The 22837-nt window shown below is 33.9% G+C and overlaps 2 protein-coding genes across 2 annotated transcripts in view; both read left to right on the top strand.

Moving 5' to 3' along the window:
• Positions 1–8131, top strand: part of LOTGIDRAFT_239057 (hypothetical protein) — a 12856-nt gene extending 4725 nt beyond the window's left edge. The window contains exons 2-10 of the mRNA XM_009052597.1: positions 273–368; positions 692–879; positions 1227–1645; positions 3257–3493; positions 4968–5102; positions 6010–6092; positions 6261–6381; positions 6767–6839; positions 7446–8131. Coding sequence (XP_009050845.1) covers positions 281–368; positions 692–879; positions 1227–1645; positions 3257–3493; positions 4968–5102; positions 6010–6092; positions 6261–6381; positions 6767–6839; positions 7446–7661 — 1560 coding nt within the window. The 5' untranslated portion in view covers positions 273–280 and the 3' untranslated portion in view covers positions 7662–8131. The remainder of the gene's footprint in view (positions 1–272; positions 369–691; positions 880–1226; positions 1646–3256; positions 3494–4967; positions 5103–6009; positions 6093–6260; positions 6382–6766; positions 6840–7445) is intronic.
• A 2436-nt stretch (positions 8132–10567) lies between these two features.
• Positions 10568–11281, top strand: LOTGIDRAFT_142949 (hypothetical protein; the record flags this gene model as incomplete). Its single annotated transcript, XM_009052596.1, has 2 exons — positions 10568–10696; positions 11144–11281. Coding segments are annotated over 2 exons (267 nt in total), but the record flags the coding sequence as incomplete, so codon positions are not given.
• Positions 11282–22837: the final 11556 nt, after the last annotated feature.

Genomic DNA, 22837 nt, shown 5'->3' with positions numbered 1-22837 from the left:
TTCTTATTACTAAAGAATCCACGAAAGGACCGTAACTACATCAAGGCAAATGCCTCATGCAGCGATTTAACAAACAATACATTTTGTTTCAAACTGAAAAAATAAATATGATATCCACTAAATATATCTATTTGATGTCTACAGTTAAGGTGGTTACCGTTTAAAGTGTACTGAAAGTGAAAGCCTTGCGATTATAGACATAACAGACAGGATTGTTGCCTAATATGTTATGTATTATACTATATATTAGACTGTACGTTGTATTATTGCAGAGACGAGAATGCATTTAGACAATTTGATAGAAGATATAGGATCTTTTGGAAAGTTCCAGCTAATAATGTTGGTTGTGGTCATGACGCCTAAATTAGGTAAGTTAAATACAATTGACTTTTGAGTGCATTTGTAGTCTGATGAATCAATATACATGAGTTTTATAGAACGCAATGTTATCATTTAATGTACCTTTTTTATATTATTCACTTTCATCAATATTTTTAACATGTATCACCTTTGGCCACGAGATTGCACCCAAGATCTAATAATTTGCTTGGAACTGATGCAATCATTTCAAGTTACTTTTTGAATGAGGCTTCATGTATTATGTAATCTAGAGTTCTTCGTAATATGTTCGAAGCGTCATTGGAAGTGCACAAATATCTTTAAAATATCCTAATTCATTTGTTATTAATAGGTATTGGATATAATATGATGATAATGGCGTACGGTAGTTTAATTCCTGATTGGTGGTGTATTAAACAAGGGGAGACAATCTTTAATATGACGAACTCATCTTACCAACACTGTGAGGCTTCTCCAGAGAGCAGCAACTCTTCCTGTCAACGTGTTTACGATCCTACTATTTCAACAGTTGTTAGTGAAGTAAGTAAGATAATGCGTCATAACGAACAAAACGAAAAGAGTGTTTGGCATCATAGAATTATGATTTATTATTAATCGCTTTATTATAAAACTATTCTTTTGGACTTTGGACTTGCTGAGAATAGACGACCTGAGGCAAGTATAGTCGTAAAGAATTGTAATATCTTGACAATCGCAAAATATTGATGCATAAATAATTTGAAAGAAAATACCAAGTTTCTATATATTTTTTCTTAAACAGATATAACACTGGCGTTTCCATTTGATTATAACAGAAGCAGCAGCAGCTTTTATCAAACAATTAATTTTCTGGAACCAAATAACGCCGTATCTCTTTTCTCTTTTAGTGGGATTTAGTTTGTGAAAGGAAATGGATTACACCATCAATATCTTCGATCCAGATGGGTGGTGTTTTACTTGGTGCTTTAATTGGAGGACAGTGTGCTGAAACGTTTGGTAGAAAAAAAACATACTACACAACCCTGGCAAGCCAAGCAGCTCTTACCATTCTTATTATATTTTCGGACTCTTGGTATATATACGCTTTTATGAGATTCTTAATTGGTGTGAGTCTCGGATCCTATTTAGTTGTTTGTGTCTTTCTGGTGGAATTCATTAATTATAAGTACAGACCAGTATTAACTGCAGTACCCTTCTGGGCAACTGGTGTTTGCTTCCTATCACTCTCTACTTGGTTGTTGCGGAGTTGGCAGTATGTACATGTTGCTGTTGGTGTTTTCACACTACCATTCTTATTAGGTTGGTTGTAAGTATATTATCAAAATTTCATTTCATTATCATCTAGTTTTATTCAAAGCCACACAAATGTTATCTCTGTGGGGATTGATTTACATGCAGTAACATTAGTTATGGGATCGTTCATTATATCCTTTTTACTTGAGGTAGAAACTTGTGGTAATTAAAATATCCCAGGATGACACCAAGAGCCTCAACAAATAAAACGCTTCCGTTATATCTTTTTTTGGATCAAATTTGTGAAAACTATACACCAAATCTAGAGAAATGTGTCCCTTAACGTATCTGAATGTTTAAAAAACACCCAGCCTTAAATCTTTATAACGCCAAAAATATTCAAAACGTTTACGTAATTTTGCTAAACTTTTTATGTTCGTTATGCTTTTTGGAAGCTTTTAGAAAACTACTATACGGATTTAAGTAAAATAAAGGCCTAATTGTGGAGAAATATGTGTATTCTCTAAATACTAAATAATGAATCTAAAAATAGTTTATATGCTTACTTTACAATTAGTACACTCCGTCCGTTTTTAATTAACTGTTTTACCAATTCAGTTTGACCAATAAGATACTTGGACTTTTTTTGCATGGTGTCTTTTAATTAAGTTATAAGGGTCCTTTCTATCAACTGGTCCTTGGTCTTAAATGCATCCATTTACAGACTGGAATTATGAGTGTAGATAACTTATTCAAGGTCATTGGACTTTCACACGCCGACCGATATTAAAACTCCTAACCACCATTTGTTCGGTGTTACCATTCAAATATCATAAATTTCATAAATTTCATAAATATAACATTTTACCTTATTTCAAACCTATTTATGTGGATAGTGAACTACTGTTTTGAAATACGCTGTAGTATACGCTGAAAAGAAATGTTATAAAATAACTAATGTTCTACATAACTTGACCTATATTGTCACGAGTTACACATTACACCAGTTGTTCTGTGTGTATGTTTGAAAACATTAGGCACACACAGATGTAATAAATCAGTCTGTTGTACATTATATAATAATAATAGACCCAACTCTTTAACCAAAACTATAATTTTCAAATCCTCCCATGAAAATAAAATAGTATTTTGCTTCCTTCTCAATATTCCATTAATTATGTAAGCATTATTTGACTTTCTGAAAGGGCAGAATGGAAACAGCCTCTAAACGGATGCCCCGTTTGCTACAGACTTTGGGCGTTTAAGAAAAAGTATATATGTATTCTTATATTTAGTTTTGATCAGTCTGACCTCTTAGGATGGACATAAAATTTAAAGTCTCAAACTTGACCATCAAGTGTATACGTGTATATTCATCAGTTGGACTTACCAGGTACCATGACTTAAAATTAGAATCTCTATATAAGACACTAAATCCATTAAATTAAATGATTATTGAAACACGCTTCAAAGCAAAACTGAATGGATCGTTTTGTGGGTTTTACCGCGGGCGGCTCCGCATCATTTTTATTGCAGTTAATCCTGCTCAGTATTATGAAGTCATTATAAAGTTAACCAATCAAGCCTTGTCAATTATTAACTTATATTGTCTAGCAAATATTAACAATGTTTCATAATCAAAAACTTGTTAATACTCATCTAATACAATGCTATTTTTGTTCAGTATTGTTCCAGAGAGTGTGAGATGGCTTGCAGTGAAGGGGAGAATCAAGGAGGCTGAGGAGGTGGTAGAACGTATAGCCAAATGGAACGGACGTGCCAAACCCCCGAATGCAACGAGTGTCCTCCAGGCAGTAATGGAAGAAGAACAACAAAGGACAAAGGGTGGAAAACAATATACATATTTAGATTTGTACAGATTTTCTTTCGCCAAACACACTATTATAGTACATATAGTATGGTAAGAATATATATATTTTAATGTTAATTTTTTTTGACTTATGAACATATTAAATAGGGGTAGATTGAATATAGTCTCTGACCGCTGTTTGACCCCAACGTATATGATTTAATGTAAAAATTATGGTTCTAGACAATGAAATCAGACAATAACATAATGTAAAGCGTATTATGTCAAAGGTCAGACATGTTATATCTTGCAATCAGCCGAACTTTAGTGTAACAGTTCATCTACAGTTATCACAAATTATTGCAGATACATGCAGATCAAAGTTACTGTATAACACTTAACGGACATGTTTTGAACTTATGAACGAGACTGTTGAAGTAAATAATATCATAGAATGGAAAATTTCTAGTTTAATACCCTCTGACCGTATTATTTTAGGTAGACATGTTATATCTTGCAAATAGCTTCACCTTAGTTTAACAGTTATCATTATTATTACAGTCAGCCATGCACTTGCATTTGCAAAATACTTGAACTTTATGAATGAAACACAATCATGCAGTATCCTACATAATTTCAGTGAATGGAAAATTTATAGTTTTTAGGTTTTATTAGATTTGCATATTGTGGACACATTGTCTTTTTCAGAGAGTTTTCATACTACGATTTTTAAACGTAATTGCATCCTGCCCAATAAGGATTTCTCTATATACATCAATAATTTACTTTGTGTGCACGTAAATCATTCTTGATTCCAATTTTCATTCAATAGGGAGAATAATATTTATTTTATGAACAAATAACTTATAAATAATCCGATTTTAACACTTTTTTCTCTATAACTTTCAGTCTAAATTGCAATTAAACATTATCTTTTTCGATATATTACATACTCCATAGGGTGTTTCCACATTTTCGGGAGTTGATTTGGGTGTTGAATATAATGTAAATTATACCTCTTAGACACTCAAGAAAAGACGACTCGTCATTTAAACTTCAAACGCGGATAATCCTGGACGAACATAGATTTAAGGGCTCAAATCTGGACAAAGAGCTGTGAACACTATATTACTGATTAGCTGAACTAAAAGAACTAGTTTCAAAGTTATGGTTGGTCAAACAGATGGCGAAATTTACCCTTTAATAAACAGACATTCAACCTATATAAATCAGTTTTTTAAACATTCTGACATAAAACTTCCATCATATCAGTTTAAGCTATCGTCGTTACATGTCAATGTGTCAAGTCAAATGTAATCTGTAGATTTCGCATAAAATATGGTCCATCATCAAAGGTTAAAGTTCATGTAAGAAAACCCTGAATGTGTCATTCGTATTGAAATGACATTAGTATTGAAATCATTTTCATATTCAAACTATTACTGCACGTCTATGAGTTAACTAAGAGGTAGCAGCTTCTTCGTGTATCTCACAACACCAGTTCGCAAATAGAATTATTATCGATTCCCATAAAGCGGACTATATTAGCAATATTTTATAAAAAAAAAACATATTCTATATCTAGGTGGTGTATATCAACATCATATTATGGGTTTTCGTTTGGTGTTGGAAAATTCACTGGAGACTTTTACCTCAACCAATTTTTTATGTATATACTAGAATTTCCGCTTTTTCTACCAACAATTATATTAATGAATAAGTAAGTAAGTCTTCATTATTGAGACGGGCATGTTAAGTGTTTTTTTTTTTTGTTTCTCATCTATGGTTTGAAGACAATTTGACTTGTCTTGGTACAACCAAGGTAGAGTACCTGACTCGCTAGCAACTCATATGGAATTGTTCTTTTTAGATCTTAATTAGATTTTGGAAGATTGTAATGAAATAGATGCTAATTAAAGCGCCATTTCTGGGGGGTTGATTTTAGTCTTGAGTGTATGTAAATAGTCGTCAGAAGTACTAGAAATATACGAAAATCACATAATTCCTTCAAAATACTTCAACTAAAGGAACCTTTGTGACTATTTCAATAATATGTCTTTTCTATGTATCTTAGCATAACTTAAAATGACGAGTCGTCATGTTAACATTGAAACGCGGATAATCCTGGACACACATGGATTCGAGTCTCAAATTTCGACGGTGAGCTGTGAACACTATACTGATTGGCTAAGCTAAAAAGAATTCCCGTTTATGAAACTAAAATATGATTGGAAATAATGAAATGGCGCACCTGTCCCTTTATTAAAGAGTATCTTTCATATGTCATGTAGGAAATTTCATGGTCGTTATGCAGAACTTCTTTATAAATAAAAAAGATCTGTTTCTGACATTTTGACTGACTTGTTTGGTCAGACATGAATTGATCTGGTTGTATCTCATGATTTTTACCACTGTGGTATATAGTGGCGGATGTTGCGTGAAGCAGACCATGCTTACTCTTTTCGAAACACCTGATGGAGCTTCTCTTTGGAGGAATCCACTACCACAAAACTTTTGCTCTAGATTTTGCCACTTTGTGATTTATCTTGAAGCTCTCCAATATCTTATATTTTTTTTTTTGTAATAATTTTTTTTTTATTAAAAAAAAACTATTCTTTATGTTCAAGATATGGCCGCCGTATATTAACAATAGTAAATTTTGTAGCTGGGGCAGCTTGTTGTGTTTTAGTTGTTATCATACAAAATACAGGTAAGATATATCTGATTTAAAATCTTCGTAGACAATATATCCAGTCAAACAGTTGTTGTCAAATTTGGTGGGTCAGTTTAATTTTAGGACATTAGAGGTCCACCATAATGAGTCAATAATATGCTTTTACCATATTCTTTGGTTGATTTTTTTGTTCATCTTTTCCAGTATTTTCCAACACAGGGGGTACAGTTATTACCGTATTATCTCTTGCATGTAAATTATTTGCTAGTCAGGCCTGGGCAGCATTAATAGTTTTAACCAATGAAAGTTATCCAACTGTAGTGAGGTATGTCAAACTACCTTTAATAATTCCGATGAATAACATCAATTAAATTTTAATGATGGAAATTTGCAGTTAATCTCGAACGTTGTAGTAAAGTATTTTTTAATGAACATGGAACTTTATTCTCAAAGCATAAAACAGAATACAATATCTCTTGAGTTGCCACATTTTAAACATCGGCTCCGGCTGCGTATCTCAAGGGAAGTGACTTGACCTTTTCGACCAATAATTTTATTTATGGACTCAGGTTTTACAGAAATCTCGTTGAAAACTTTCCACAATTGTACACGAGAGCCTGACAAATACTTATTATCTCCTGAAATTGAAAGGAAATAGGAAAGAATCCTATAAGTAATGCGCAACAATAACATGTATGTTTTTATTCTAGAAATCTTGGTTATGGAGCAGCAAATACTGCAGCACGAATTGGTGGAATAGCAGCACCTTTTATATTCTCTTTGGTACGTAGAATAATTAATGTCATAATATAATGCAATAGTCTTCAACTTGAATATGACTAATCTATCGTGTCCAACTATCTAAACCATTTTACCCAGAATTACCTTTTTCAAACGGCCTGAACAAATTGGACGTTCTAAATTCGATTATAGAGCTGTTTCACCAAGGATTGCTTTGGTCTCAATAATACCCTATCATTTCTTTGGTCGATCGGTTGTTTTTTTTTTCACGAATAATTTCTAGTTCCTGTGACCACCATTAACTATTACATCCGGGGGAAGATTTGACGCTATCGCCTCAGGCCTCCTAGGGTCGGGTATCGAATTAGTGATCTGCTACTGTTTGTACACATCTTGAAAACAAAACTTCCAAACTGTGATACCGCGAACGTCTTGGTCCCCATATCTCGTCCGTAATCTGTAGTTTTCCGTTAAATCTATCGGACCCCCTTCAGCTGTCAGCGTCAACATACTTCGGTCATTAGCTGTAGATACTCCGGAGTGGTTTCGATCGCTCAAAGAATTCCTGTGATTCGAATCACACGCGAATCAAATATTACGTACGTATGTAATTTATCACTAAATAATTTTTATTTTGCTTGTTTTCAGACTGATAATAAAATGATTCCATATATTGTAACAGCGTTTCTACTGGGAGGAAGTGGTGTTATGACATTTTTCTGGTTACCCGAAACACTGGGTACTGCACTAGAAGATATCATTGGAGAGAAGAAAATTCAGGAAACCAAAATTAATACTGAAATAGACGATAAAAACGACACCGTTTCGTCTTTAGTGAACGATAAAACGGACACCAGAGTGTAATTTCGTAGTTTGCCTACTATACTCGAATATTCGATTAACGTTCCATTATTACCATCAAGCCACTGAAGGGCAAGCCTTTACGACTGCCAAAATTACTTGTAGTCGATTGCGAAACCAAGCTCATAATCTTTTGTCCTGTTATATAAAAATTTGAATTAAGCATCAAATAATGCAACAACGAAAATATTATGAATTAAGTTTCCAGAGTTATTACGGTACTGTTGAAAATCTACAATCTACAGTCTATGAATTGCTTAGTTCTCGTAGAACAATAAGTGCCTTAATCTTTTTCGTTATCAAATTTGATTACAATTTCGTTTCGTTATTTTTGGTGGGTTTCCATTAGGTAGGTAGATGACAAGTTAACGTTCGCTTCAAACGGATGCTGATATGGCAAACTAGGTAGTTGTTGGTAGTCGTAGTTTGGAATGATTCAAATTGATTGATTCAATAAAGATAGGTGGGAAATGATGTTCACGTATGTTTCTACAGTGAAACTTGTTACTTGTTCAGAAATATTTGGAATAAAAATTTAGCCTATCAGTTCAAGACAGATTTGGTAATAAATTTGTAGATGTGTCTGAATATCGTATACCACTAGCCCGTTTGTGGAATCAAAACATTCTGTATGGTGAGTAGTATGCCGTTTGTTTTCAGGTACAATGTCAGTAGCTCACGAGCGGGTTTCAGTTTGGTGCGCTGAATGATGAGATGCGACCTATTGTCGACATGGTTGCATCGACATTTAATAGCGTTGAACTTACGGTCTCGTAGTTCGTTCTTGGTTTGGTTGTCTGGTTACCAGTTTGCATATGTTTACAGCTGGATGGTTTGTTTGGTTTGGTGTCTTCGGAACAATCTGGTATCTAGGGGTGTTGAGATTCCTTAGCATGTCAGTCCATTCCTGGTTGATTCTAGATAATACGACGCTACAAAATTCCGAATTGGAGTATTCTACAGGTTCGAAACTGAAAAAAAAACGAAACGAAATTGTATTCTTATTACTTTAATTAGATTGGTGTTTACATTCGATTACAGCATTGATAAGAATATTTCAAGTCTATCTATGATGTGAATTAGCTGTTTAAACTTCTGCATATTTATTTAAAAGAGAGCTTGCCAGGCAAGGTAAACATACGCCCACACAACAGCTTTGTTAAATTTTCAAAAACCATTTGATAAAATAAAAGATTCTAAAAGGTTAAGGAACACAACTATAAACAAATTTAGCATTTCAAGGGAAGCAACCTGCACTGACAAAATTTACAATAAAAATATAGACTTAATGCTTATAAATTTCAAATTTATGGCATTAAATGTCATTAAAGATTAATAAAAAATATATAAATTAACAAGGCTGTATCAAATATCTTATTTTCTTACCCAGGTCGAATTTGTAGTAGGTACTGAAGTAGGGCATACGAAATCCTGTTAGTTTCACCTTCATAAAAATATGTATGCCAATGCGAAGGGCGTTCGGATTATATGTAGCCCCATGTTGATTTTGTAAGTAAAAGTTGCGATTATCACAAAAAAATAATTTTTGAGAAAACGCTGTGTCTCAGATCTCTGGAAATAGTGCTGATGGCCTTTTTATTCTTAAAAAAATGGTGGAGCGTCCCCGAACATACATCGTTCGATTAGTAAGCATTGCATAGCGTCTACATAAGTCAAATTTTGAACAGAAAAATCGGACGTCAAACTCAATTTCAATAACGACTTTAAGGTGGACTTTCGTTTGTAGGCCGTTTGTAGTCTAGAATGTTAAATTTTTAAAAAGTTACTTCCCTTCGTGATTAGAATTATCAAGTAAATCAATATATAGTTAATGTATAATATATCTTTCAATGCATCAACCTGGAAGTCAAAACATTCTCAATTAGGCACCCCACTTTTAATTTTACCAAATCGTATCACAAAGCATGCCATTAAACGCTCGATAACTTAACTTGTATTATTTTGTTTAATATAAGTAATCGTGTCTCAACTTGTTCCACGCAACCCACTTACACATTATAGACTGGCGTGCATAATTCGACTATCTAACATACTTCCATACATTCTTTATTGTAGTCTCTGTTATCAAGACTACACTTTTTAAAGTAATCGAATGACTGGATGACCAAACATAACTTCCTGACTACATGTAAACAAAAATAATTTTTCCGTGATTTCGCCAAAATATTGAAGTGCCTCACGCCACTATGGCAAACAGTTCCATTATTGTCAATACGCCAACAGATACATTTAAGTTAGAGGGCAGACCATGTGAGATATCGGCATATTCGTTCGTGCCTACTCGCAGGAAGGTTAGTCCGGAAAGAACGGTTTTCAACACACCTGTATTTTTGAACCAGGACAATCACAATAACCAGGTAGGTATTGTTTACAAAATAGAGTAATTGTACACGTGTAGAATGAACAGTATATTGTCTTTTATAATTTGTTTTTGAATATTGTTCTGTTCATGGAAATATGAGGTTTGATTATTTTATAGCTTAAAGGAGCACTGCCTATAGAAACGTATTCAAATACTGAAATATTTCAAATTTAAGCCAAAAGTCCTCAATTATATCTTGACAGAAACTGTCACTAACCGTCAAGGTATCATTAACTTCATCGCCTATATAGTACACATTTTGATAATTGGAATATGATAATTTGAATCGTGGCATGTAGGCTATGACAGGTTGGAGTGAAACTCTTGCGATAGAACTGGGTGTGGTGTTCTAATGAAGTTAGAAATTGTTTGATGATTCAACGTAAAAGTTTCCTAAATAAATAAAAGTTTGACTAAACTTTCCATTGTGAATGGAATCAAAAATCTCTACCCTTCATGTTACTTTAATGAAATGTTAACTGAAAAGAACTGGATTTCAATTTTATGAAATCAGGCATTGTTCTTTCGATTATTTCAGACAACAAGACAGAGTATTTATGACAGAATATTTGATAGTGACAAGGGTTTTAATCAAATCTTACACCGAGATGACAGAGAACATGCCAAATCATTGGGGCTGAATATACATCAAGAGGTAATTATTATATTCTCCATGGAGGAAAGAAATTTTTCTGTAAAGGTATTGTAAAGTGATTGTCTAACTTTTTTATAAGTGTTACATTGATCTATTTGTGTGTAGTATTTACATTATTCCAATTTCCCAACAAATGTCTGTGTTTTCTATTATCGCAATGAACTGCTAATAACAAATATATACGTCTATGCTATAGTGATATATTAGTTTTAGTGGAATTGCAAGACTCAAAGACGTCAGACGGAAAATTGGAATGGTGCAAATGGATGGTATCAGTGTCGTCGATACACATGCAGACTTTAAGAAAACCACCATCAATCCCTTATCTGCATTATTCAGAGTCAGTAAAAGATTGCATTTTCTGAAGTACACAAACATTTTCTAATATATACAATTAAATTTCTTTTCGATCCATACAAATGCTTATATAAAACCAATTTCTTGCAGGAAAAATATAAAATTGTTCCGTCCCTTTCATCAACAGAATATGGTCATAGATTAGATCCTGGTATAGAGAAGAGAGATTCTCAACATGTCCGTGTTGGATATGTACAGTCTGAGTTCTATCGCAGAAATATGTTTTAATTTTCAAACTTTTAAAACATACTGATTGTATATCAATATTCTCGGTTTGTATCACTTTTAACCATTTAATTGAAATTTCATTATAATATATTATCCAGATATTTCGGTACATACCACCGATGATGTGAGGACATTTTTATCTCTTATTTCTTATTCAGCATAGACAATAATGCATTTTAACGAATATCCTGGAATATCTCTCGTGTGGTAGTCAAATATTTTATTCAACAGATCTTATTTCAGAAGCCGAATAATGCAGTGACCCAGACACAATTTCTTTAAATCATGGATGACAAAATATAGTTTAGTTATTCGTAGAAAAATGTACATCTAGATCTGTATTTCATTCCGATTGACTTCATTATATTGCAAACCAGATATCAAAACCTATGCAGAGATGAATAATATGAAGGGAAATTATCATTTTCCGTATATTTCAGTTCTATTATCTATTTAACTAACTACGCAATAAGCAATGATATTTTTATTATGTATTATATATAATATTAAAAAACAAACGGAAGTATGACTTTGATTATATAAAATTGAGAATTTGCTTCCTTCTTTTCTGTAACTGTTTCGGTTAATAAAAATGGACAACAACAAGCGATGTGTATTGTGTACAGTGTTTCGATTGTCAACATGTTCAGTGTGCATACTCTGAAAGATGCGGGGCTTCGATTTCTTATCGTATTGAAATAACTTAAAGCCATTTCCAGATTAGTCCCTTAAACGAATTGCAACACTGACAAAGAGCGGTTAGAATGCGTCATTGAAAAAAGGCTGAAGTGAGCGCTCAACCTACAACCTATTTATCGCATTTCGAGCAATGAATTAAAATTTGAAGACAACGTCATAAAACTGAATTATTTTAATTAATGTTTCCCATCACCAAAAACGGATGTGGATTCACAACCAATCAGATTCAATAGCCATTGTAGAGTCGGTCAATTACAAAGATATTTTGCAACCTGTCCCGGCCCTCTTTCGGACCTGATGATGGAGGCTAAGAGTGGAACAGAACAGTTTTCGAAATCGTTTTTGTCCTGCCTTTCTAATTCATGTGTTCAAACAATAAAAATTTTGGAAAAACTATGAAATGGGAAACAACTCCTTAGGATGATTGTAGACAACAACTAGTATGTTTTGGTTACTGTCAAAGTTAAGTCCTTCAAGTGGAATTTTCGGTGGTTAATTTGGACCTTGAATATTATGTAAATATCAAATCATTTTTCCTTGAAATACTAGAGGCGAAAATGTGTGAATAAAGGACACTTCTAATTTTTCCGACCTTGAACTTTGAAAACCACCAATTTGACCGAAACTTGAAACACATGAAAGCAATGTCTAATTGTGCTAAACTCGTAAACAAATAGGACATTTGTAATGTTTCTACACAAGAAAAATTAATGCAATATTGACAGCCAGCATGTCTCAATTCATATTTTCACACCGTCCCAGAGAGAACATGTGGATTGGTTGAACCAAGACGACGGGTCCTCACTCCAAAGGGGGCCCCCATCCTAGAAAAAAAAAATCGTTAAATCGTCCATTAGCATGGATTAAATTAGCTTTAAAAGGGGTCTAAGAATGCTAGAGAGTATAAGAGTATAATGTAAAAAAGTCCGGGTGAGAGGCCTATCTTTTACCCCAGAAGGACTTGTAACAAGGATTTAAAACCAGGGATACATGATTACATATCTGTCTTGAACCTACAAACAGAACTGTTAACTGTTGAAAACTGCTTCATACGCCTTTTAACATTTGAAAATTTCAGAATACCAGTAGATGCAGCTGCAAGGGCACCAGCATGAGTGTACGTGCTTGTACACGGTCCTGAATAATGCAGGTTCACAGGGACTGAAGTTTATGAGATAACAATATCGCAAATAGTTTAATATTTTTTTTAATTCAGTCCTTGAAATATATTGTCGCATCCCCAAAACTTTATCTCTTTAAGTTAAAACAGAAAGCTGTAATACTATCTGACTCTGTAGCTTTCTTTTCTATTATAAGGCAATTAACTGTTAAATTGTATTTGGTCACGAAACCATCTCTAGAAATCTATTATCCACTGGCAGAACAGTTTATTCGTAATCACACCAGTTATCTTTGTTACCAACAGATACAAACCTATCGTTTATCATAAGAGAAGAACCATCATTGCTCATAACTGAATCATATCAATTTTAGGTTTTCACTTCAATCTTTGTAGTCATTTTGAAATCTGTATAGCACTCATTCAGGCACAGGCCGTTTAGGCACAGCGTTGTTTAGGCACAGTGATTTAGGCACTTCTTCAATTAAGCACATTCAGTCACACTATTTTAAGGTTTCGAATGTGTTATGAAAATTACATCATACCTGATTTGAACGTGCCTAAAAGAGCGTGCGTAAATGAAATGTGCCTAAAAATTTCATTTTAATGTTTATTTTTTTATGATTTATTCTCTTCCAGAAAATAGCTTCAATTTTATCCACATGCAGATCTTTTAGGAAAAGTTACTCAAGGTAAATTAACTACACAAAAAGGATAAATAGCAATTTCCAATATGCTATGTCAAGTATTTAACGCTTGCGTTTCTTTTGTAGCTGAATATTATCAAGCTTTCATGTCTGTCATTTTGAACAGTCTTATTCTAATCATGTCTGACAATAATTCACTCCATTCTTCCATGTTAATTAGGCACCAAATAACAGGATATACCGAAATCTCTGGAGAATGCTAAAAACTATGAAATAACGCCATAACTTCCTACAATTAGCAATTACAACGCAGCTCTTGATTACATACAAAAATAACCAATGACACAATCTTGGCCAGCTTTATTACACAAAGCACATAGTCACTGTAAACCTGTTCGTGTCAAGGAAATTGTATAAAAGGCAAATTGCATACATCCGGGGTTATTCACTAGGCACGAAGTTACGGAAGTCAACGGGCAGACCACCCTCCCCCCCCCCCCCCTAAAAAAAATTAAAATCACGAAATTCAACCATTTACCACTCCCCAAATCCTATTTGCCCCTACAGATAAATTTTCCACCCCCTCCCATTACCCCCTCCCTTAACAATCAAGTCTGCATTATTCATAATTCCTGTCTGACCTGCATGATACTTCCTATAGTGACGGCATAATTAGGTCAAATTTAGATTACAGGAATCACAGACATGTCCTTTGAATCCAATATTAAGCAACGGCTATATATTCATCATACTCTATACGACTGATTTCTCTTCATTTTTAACAGGTGCGAAATGGTTAAGAGACATAAATAAATTCGTGAAAAATTCTCACACTTAAAAGCACATAAAACATTAGCTGTGAGTACGATATGTACAATATTTTACACATCCAACGATTGTGCAATCTGTAAAATTTATTGTGACAGACACAGTTTACAGTGTATAAGTTGTAGTGGCACTAGTTGAAGAAAACAATTATAAACCAGGATGAGAATATGTCTCTGAGGATCTTTGATTTATTAACCTTCTCTAAAACTAGCATCAAGAAATGCTCCAAGTCACGCACAAGACTAGTAATTACAACATCTATATAGTAATCATTGCGACACACTGGTATTGGTCATTATGATATATTGATATAGATGGTCCATCGATGACCGATTCAGTTTTGTCAAATTTAACTCCTTCAGTTGTGGAGTATATTGTCGGCTAAGGTGAAGGCATCAGAAAACTAAGACCCATTATTTACATTTTATTTAAGGTTTTCAGGGGAAAAGGAGATTAGTAGTATTCGTTTAACCAAAACGAATAAAATACCATGCTGGTAAGCCCATCTATCAATTTATTGGGGACAATAGTGTTAACATACGGCTAAGATATCTAGCCATTTAATACAAGCTGATAATCTTCAAGGATAGAGTAGACTTCCGGTGAGTTCGAGTGAATACATTAATTAGATTTTAACAGCATGTGGTAAAGGAACATTGATAAAAGATCTGAAAAAACATTGAAAGAAAACCAAAAACCTTTGAATTCCTTCAACTTTTCTTATATTACTATACGAATAATTTTAAAACGGAAAACGACGCATAGTCGGACAATATACTTAATTAGAAAGATTTCTTTCTGGATCAATTCAATAGTATAAGACAAGACTGGTCCTTCTTTCATAGAGATGGCACGATGGTATGTACGATAACCTTAGAAATTATGTAACATTTAAAGTCTTGCCGAGAAAATTTAATGACATTTCGCTCATTAATCCGTACATAGAATTTTACCGATTTTTTTTACGAGAATAGAAAAATTAATTCCACAATAGCACTGTGGTGTTGATAAAAGAAAAGAAAACATTATCAACTTCCAAATTTGTTTTCACAGAGGACAATTTTCAGCCAAACTTTGAGATATTTTTGGTCGAAAGTCTAGATTAACTTACAAAAATTCTATTTTAGTCCATGCACGTAAGGTCAGCCTATGTCCGGGGATATACAATAGCTTTTGAAGCTGATATGAACATTCACAACATTCGATTAACCGATGAATATGTAAAAACAGTAAATAGTCCAATTTCGTTTTATGAAGCGAGTATTTTTGGAGGAAGAACCGTATACCCGAGGTTCCCACTAGTTTTCGAATAGCGACCCCATTCCAGAAACCTGCAAAATTGGAACATTTTTTTAGATAAGCGCCATTTATGTGGGGGGCGGGGGGGGGGTACCATGAAGAGGGGGGGGGGGGGGGACTCCCCCACTAAAGTATTTCCACAAACAGTTAAATTGTTGTAAAAAAGACCCTCAGAGTTAAATATTTGTTCGGCGAATTTTTTGGAGGAATCTTTTCCCATACAATTACTTGATAAAAGAACACACATTGTTATTATTTTTTAAGCATTTACAATGATACGTGTCTGAAATAAGTACACTATAATAATTTCCTTGAAGGTTACAAGGACGCTTTATAGGCAAGATAATTTATGTTAGGACATTTGAAACATAAACCATCACTAGCACGAAATATTTATAAAAAAAATGTCGATGGAAATTACGACACAAAATAACAACTTATCACCTTATGAATTTTCGAAAGAAGCTTGATGATTCTTGTTGATATCGGACGGACTGTGACCATTTGCGATTTTATGGCGACCAAAATGTACTTGAAAGGCGGAAAATTTGAAAAAAAAAACCGCGGGAAATACTCCTATGAAAATTGCAAATTCTACAACAGTCACAATCAAACTGCTATATTTGCGACCATACTACTTTCCCAAGGCACGATTATAATAAAAACCTATGGGCTTGGTGCAATTCACTTTTATTGTTTTCATGGAGCTGTTACGACGCTTGTCTAAAGGCATTTTCGATTCTGTGATGATTTCAACGCCGAATATTAGAGACAATAACGCATACCTTACGACATCTACCGCTACACGCTTATATCTTATAAAAAAGCTCTGAGGCAATTTTTCGTCTCCGTAGCAGCTCAATAAGGACGGTGTGATTTTATTAAAGCTGGGACCACTGCTTAAACACTGCCATGGCAAAAGTAAAACGCGCCATATTGCTCAATTCATAATCATGATGTAATAGTAACGAAAGAAACGATAAAAATTGCAAAAAAAAAACCATGATATGTTCTACATTTTAAAAAAGGTTTTTTTTTTCTTTTGAATAATTTCTTAAATTTACAATTCAAATAACCTTCATGAATCTTGATTATAAATTCAGTGTTAAAAATCTTAGAATAATATTGGAATATATACGAAATGTGAAATATTTCAGAGAGGAGAAGAATGATATTTTAAGGAATAAAGTATACTAATCTTATCATTTAAACATGCCGTGCCAGAGAACTATATAATTTGTCCATTAAAATTAAAGGCATAATATCTCTTGGGATGACCAAAAAATGAATAATTATTTAGTTTAATGGATATATCGTCTGTATAATGGGATACAGATTCTATTCTTTAGTCATGGCACCTGGTAAGTCCAACTAAAGAATATATAGGCCTACACTTGCCTACACCAAGTTTGAGACCTTGAATTTTAGAAGGAGTAACGATAAGGTTTACAAGCAATAAGTGGAGTTTTAGAAAGAGAAAAAAATATCCATTCAGCATATAAATTTCGTGGGAACGTACCTTTCTCGGGTTGTGTAATTGGAGTTATTGTCTGAAGTATTGAGATCAGATATCAACTAGAACAGACCACCATAGAAAGAAAATATGGTAAATCTTATGTTTGTTGTGAAGGTCTGACATTAAACATGATTCTCTGTATCTTATCTTGTTAAAAAATATAGTCGTTGATACAATAAGGGTCTGTATTTTATAACTCATATGTAGGTTACCGATATTATGACTTTAAAGGGGTACATTCCTCTAATTTCTAGGTGATGTGATATTCCTATCTGATTGGCTATAGTAGTGAATCGAATCTGATATACATGTTAGTAAAGTCATTCGTAATTAAATTTGAATGTGCTCCGATAGCTTCGTCATTAACTGGGAATGTGTTCCGATAATAATAAGGAAAAGTATAAAAAAAAAGATTTTGTTTTTCTAACGCGAAAAGGCAGCCATCTTTATACGCATATATGGAATACATTTACCCACTAACCTAGTGATACTCATATTATCGATTTGAAAATGATGGAGAAATGGCCTTAGGACTAATAGGTAAACAAAATCATCACATATATTATGAAATAGATATTTGTAGCTAAGCAATGCCTCAGTAAAATCATGAAGTATATTATAACAATCTATTGGTAGTACAAAGAAAAGACCAATGTCTGATTGGAATTGCATGTCCTCCAAGCGAGCGTGAAAATAATAAAAAGGGAACTTAAAATTCTTGTAAAATGACAGGGGAAATACGTGAATTTAGGATTAATATTATAATGATAAACATAATGATTAAAATAAACACCGTAAGTGATAAATTGTTAACCTTATCAAAATAGCCTCGAGATATACTTCTTAGTAATAGGACAAGTGTTTGAAATTAGTTTTCTGACAAATTGGTAACATTCTAATCACAAGCACAAGCTGTCATTTCATAACAGGTAAAAATAATGTAGCCCATATAAATTATTCTGTTTCCCTCATCAACACCGGATTATTAAGTCAAAGAGTAAGATAGAGCGCTGTATTGCGCTGTAATACATAACCTGCCCATGAGGGAACTTATGTTGTCTTAAATAGCCAAAACAGATAAAGAAGAATATGACGTAAAACTCATTAACCCATGGTCGTATCACCAAACAGAATTACCACCTACTTATTTTATCATGGACTTCAGTAAACCTTGGCAGACAAAACAATAAATAATAGATTTATTCAAATGATAATCAAAAAATCAAATACATGTAGTACGAAAAGGATAAGTAGAAGGAAATCGTATTGAAGCATAATGATAAATAATAATTACCTATAAGTAATATTTCTATATTGCTCTACAAATGATGTATTGAGCACTATTTTAACAGTGAAATATTTTATTATTTTAGTATTAATATTGTAAAGCATAGTAAGAATTTGTCAACAAGTCAGCAAATACTGGTTCCGAGTAACGTTTGTTGCACGTAGACCTACAACCTTTTGAGACACCTTTTCCAAATTTGTCCCTCTTTCGGAACGCATATTGGAGTGTCACTTGTGGATCTGGTGGTACTAAATAAACCTCCTCTGAGCACTCAGCATCCTTGAACAGATAAAAACTACAACCTCGTGGTTTTGGAGACTCTTCCAATTGGGAAGGTATCTAAGTCTATTCAATCATCTGTACTCGGGTGTCGGAAAAAGACTTTAAAATGTCATCACTTTCAGTGGTAGCAATTTCTTTCAGGCCTACGAGACTTTACTCTGACGATTATTTTATTTTTGAACAACATTCATTGTTACAACATTGTATAGTCCTTATGACTGAACTTTTATAAACACGTTTTTAGAGACTGTTTGATGAGCTTTCGAGTGAGTAAGATTTTTTCTAAAAATGCAGGATACAATGGGGCAAATTTTGTCAGGACAGTCATTAGCCTGCTCTTTTTCGATTCCGGACTGTCGAGGGATCTTTAACGTACACAGCCTGTAGCCCAGGGGGCCTCGGTGTATTGTCCCATCCGAACAACTAGACGCTTTTTCCATTTCAACTCCTCTTACCTACATCGCTGACAGGGGGAAAGCGGGTTGATAAATCCAAAGGTATGCAGGGATTTCTCCCCAGACCTTCAGGTTAGCGAGCTAAGATTTTTTGGAAAAGGCATGTTGTCAATAAGGCGTGCTAATTCACACAGCTTTGATGAGGTTTGAATGAAACTTGCTATGCTGCTGTACTTTAATAAATTCTCAAACGATTTCCAAACTACTCCCAAATGACTAGGTTGCACGAAGTTTGAAAGAAAGATCTTTGACAAATAATCTGTCACTATGTATTGGAGACTAGGCGCAAATCCTCTTAGCAAATTTCATTATGTTCAAACAACATGTAAATGTTAGTGATATGATAATGGCAAAACCCCTTTAATATCGTATAGTAGTAATATGATTTCCTACTTCATACTGTATATATTATCATGTCTTACTTATTACACTATCATAATAATAGATATAAGCTGGACATTAACATGAAATCTTTTTTCCTCGACTTCTTGAGATAATACTACTAATGAGATTTATGCTTTATTACACTTTTACTAAACGTGCCTTTACAGGATATAGTGAGACGAATTCAATTATCGCCGAGACACAAACACTGTTGTCGGTAGTGAAAACAGCGATGAATTGAAGTGATAGATGACGTTATAATGGTTTTAAAAATTCAACCAATTTCGGTGGAAACGTCTCGTTCTTTAAGCCACTTTGGAGTTTTTGTAAGTGCCGTCTTATTTTATCCATAAAAATAAATTCGTCGAGTAAAGTGATCTTTTAATTCCATAAGGTAAGAGTCTTTTTGCATATTGATTTAATTTATTTGTCAAAAAGAATTACTTTTGTCTCGTCATGTAAACTAATGACTTGTTTGTAAGAGTAGAATGGTAAATTTCACGAGTGTTAATAACGTAAAATAAAGAGATAAATGGCTTACTTTTACAATAATTGGTTTCATTAAGTTTCATCCATTTAAGAATAAGGAGGGAATTATTTGTCTATATTTTCTCGTAACAACATATAAAGTTAAAGGAAGGGATTATTGGCCATTTTAACTAATTTTAGTGCCTGTTTTCTGGCCACAAAAAAAATCTGTGATTCATTTTGTTTACACTACAAACCAAATCTCAGTTGTAAAAAAGAAACGACGACTACTTAGTTCGCATGGTTGAGCTTAATTTTAAACAAGGTTTTCAACTTTCAATTTAGGGGTTATGCATTCGATCGTGGATACTGAAGGAATAGAATAGAAATTTGATATCTCATTCTTAGCGGACACCTATCTAAATACTATCGGACTTAGCGTGACCGACTTCCATCAAAAATAACTTTCAAAGAGATAATTCGGATGTCAGTCAACATGTTTCGGACTATTCTAAGCCTAATTGTATTTTTAAACATGTGAAGATATAATTATATCAAAATGATTATTTTCTCAAGACGGGAATCATGCAATTTTCTTGATAATATGTAGTTCGTGATTTCACTTAACCCTCGATTGCATTAAATACATGCGGTGTTTAATTTAGTAACCTAATCATTTCCCCATTACAACAAACTTTCCACGATTCTGGAGGACCGAATGAATATTGCCTAATGGAGAATTAGTTTTTTGACTTCTTAAATACGTGATGATAGCTTATATTATTAAACGATATATTTTCCAGCACTAAGTTCTGTGTCCCTTTTGGATGGAAATAAAAATCTCCATAATTGTCTCGCAAGACAGATTTATCTTTCCTTGCTTCCTGAAATTGCACATTTTCTTAATTAACATAAATAGCGGTAATCAAAATAACAATGTGTATAGTCAGTAAGTTATAAAAAAACATTAATTCGCTTTATATGTTGGAATAGATACAATTGAATGAGATAGGCAATTAATTGAATAAAATGCATTTAAAATAAAAGCTTTTAATTGATATTTTACATTGATTACATAGAGATATTGGAAGTGATGTATAATAATCATCTCAATTGGCGCCTGAGCCAATTGCCGTTTACGGCAGTAACGGTGCGGTTTGTGTAAACTTTATAAAGTTTATAAAAACCATATGGTCTTTTTGATTGATGGATTCTGTATGTCTACTGAAAATAGGTTATAAATGATTCTAAACGATATATATTAGAATGGATATATATTTTATTGTTATTAATATTTATATATTACACATAGAATAAATTAAAGGTATACATTATTTGTGTCACAAAATATGAAAGTGTTTATGTCCAAATTCGTAAGTGCGCAACTGTCTTCAAAATTGTTAAGTGTGCAACTGAAAAGAAATGAAGGCCAGCAATGCTTTTTTAAATGAAAACCAACTATGTAGCAAGTACAGTTCTTTGCCGATCTGGGTATCCGTGGAATTACATTATAACCCTATAAACACTCAAAAAACAGTAAATCAATGGCATATTTCTAGATTTGCTATCATATTTGCAGAAAACATTCGCCCGAATGTAACCTCAACATGACCTCAACCACAACGCAGATTTTCGGAAGCGGCTTTCAACATCCCGCATTGTTACAAATGTGCAAAACGTAATTTTGAGACATTGGTCCAAATGCGCGTGCATGATTGTGGTAAAAAACACCAAGAATATGCCTAGACTTACACAAGCACAACGAAACAGAGCGGTCGGTATGGCCAACATTCAACTGCTCTCAGACCACCATCAGCAAATTGGTAATCCGTTACCAACAGACAGGACAGACTCAAGACCGGTCAAGATCTGGAAGACCAAGAGTGACCGCTACATCACGAAACAGATGGGTGACGGCGACGTCAACAGCACTAGGCCCTGTTATCAGCAGACGAACAGTTCTTCGACGACTTCGTACAGCTGGTTTACCGACCTTTCCGTGGAATGGCCCTGACCCGTCTACACCGTCAACGCAAACTGCAATGGGCACGAACTGTACGTCGGTGGCAGCGACTTGACTGGGCGAGAGTGCTTTTTAGCAGAGTTAGAGTTTTTCGACGAAGGGTACAGCGATTAGTGCCAAACTGTTCTCCAGACATGAACCCCTTGAACATCTCTGGGATCATCTCGATCGCCTCCAGCGATCTAAAGAAATCTACCTTGATTATTGGATCATCTAACCTGAATCGAATTACCAAAACCAGTTCAGACACTGAAATACATTCTTACCCCGGTGCCCAAATCCATCACATACAGTCAATCCTGGAATCATACGACCATGATCCCAAACCTACTACCATTATTCTTCATGTAGGCCTCAACAACCGTGATCAGCTACCAAAGACCTCCTTTAACCAAGCCCAGAAATTAATCGCCACAGCCAACAAAACCTTCCCAAACTCCAAGATCCTCTTCACATGTATACCCATTCCAAATAAAACCTCGAAGAAAGCACAACAGAACCTCAGCACTCTCAACAACATGATGATGGAGTCCAGTATCAACAGCGC

This window comes from Lottia gigantea, assembly GCF_000327385.1.
Source record: "Lottia gigantea unplaced genomic scaffold LOTGIsca_189, whole genome shotgun sequence".
Taxonomy (NCBI): domain Eukaryota; kingdom Metazoa; phylum Mollusca; class Gastropoda; family Lottiidae; genus Lottia; species Lottia gigantea.
Note: the sequence above shows the minus strand (reverse complement) of the source record. Positions and strands in the feature narration are given on the sequence as shown.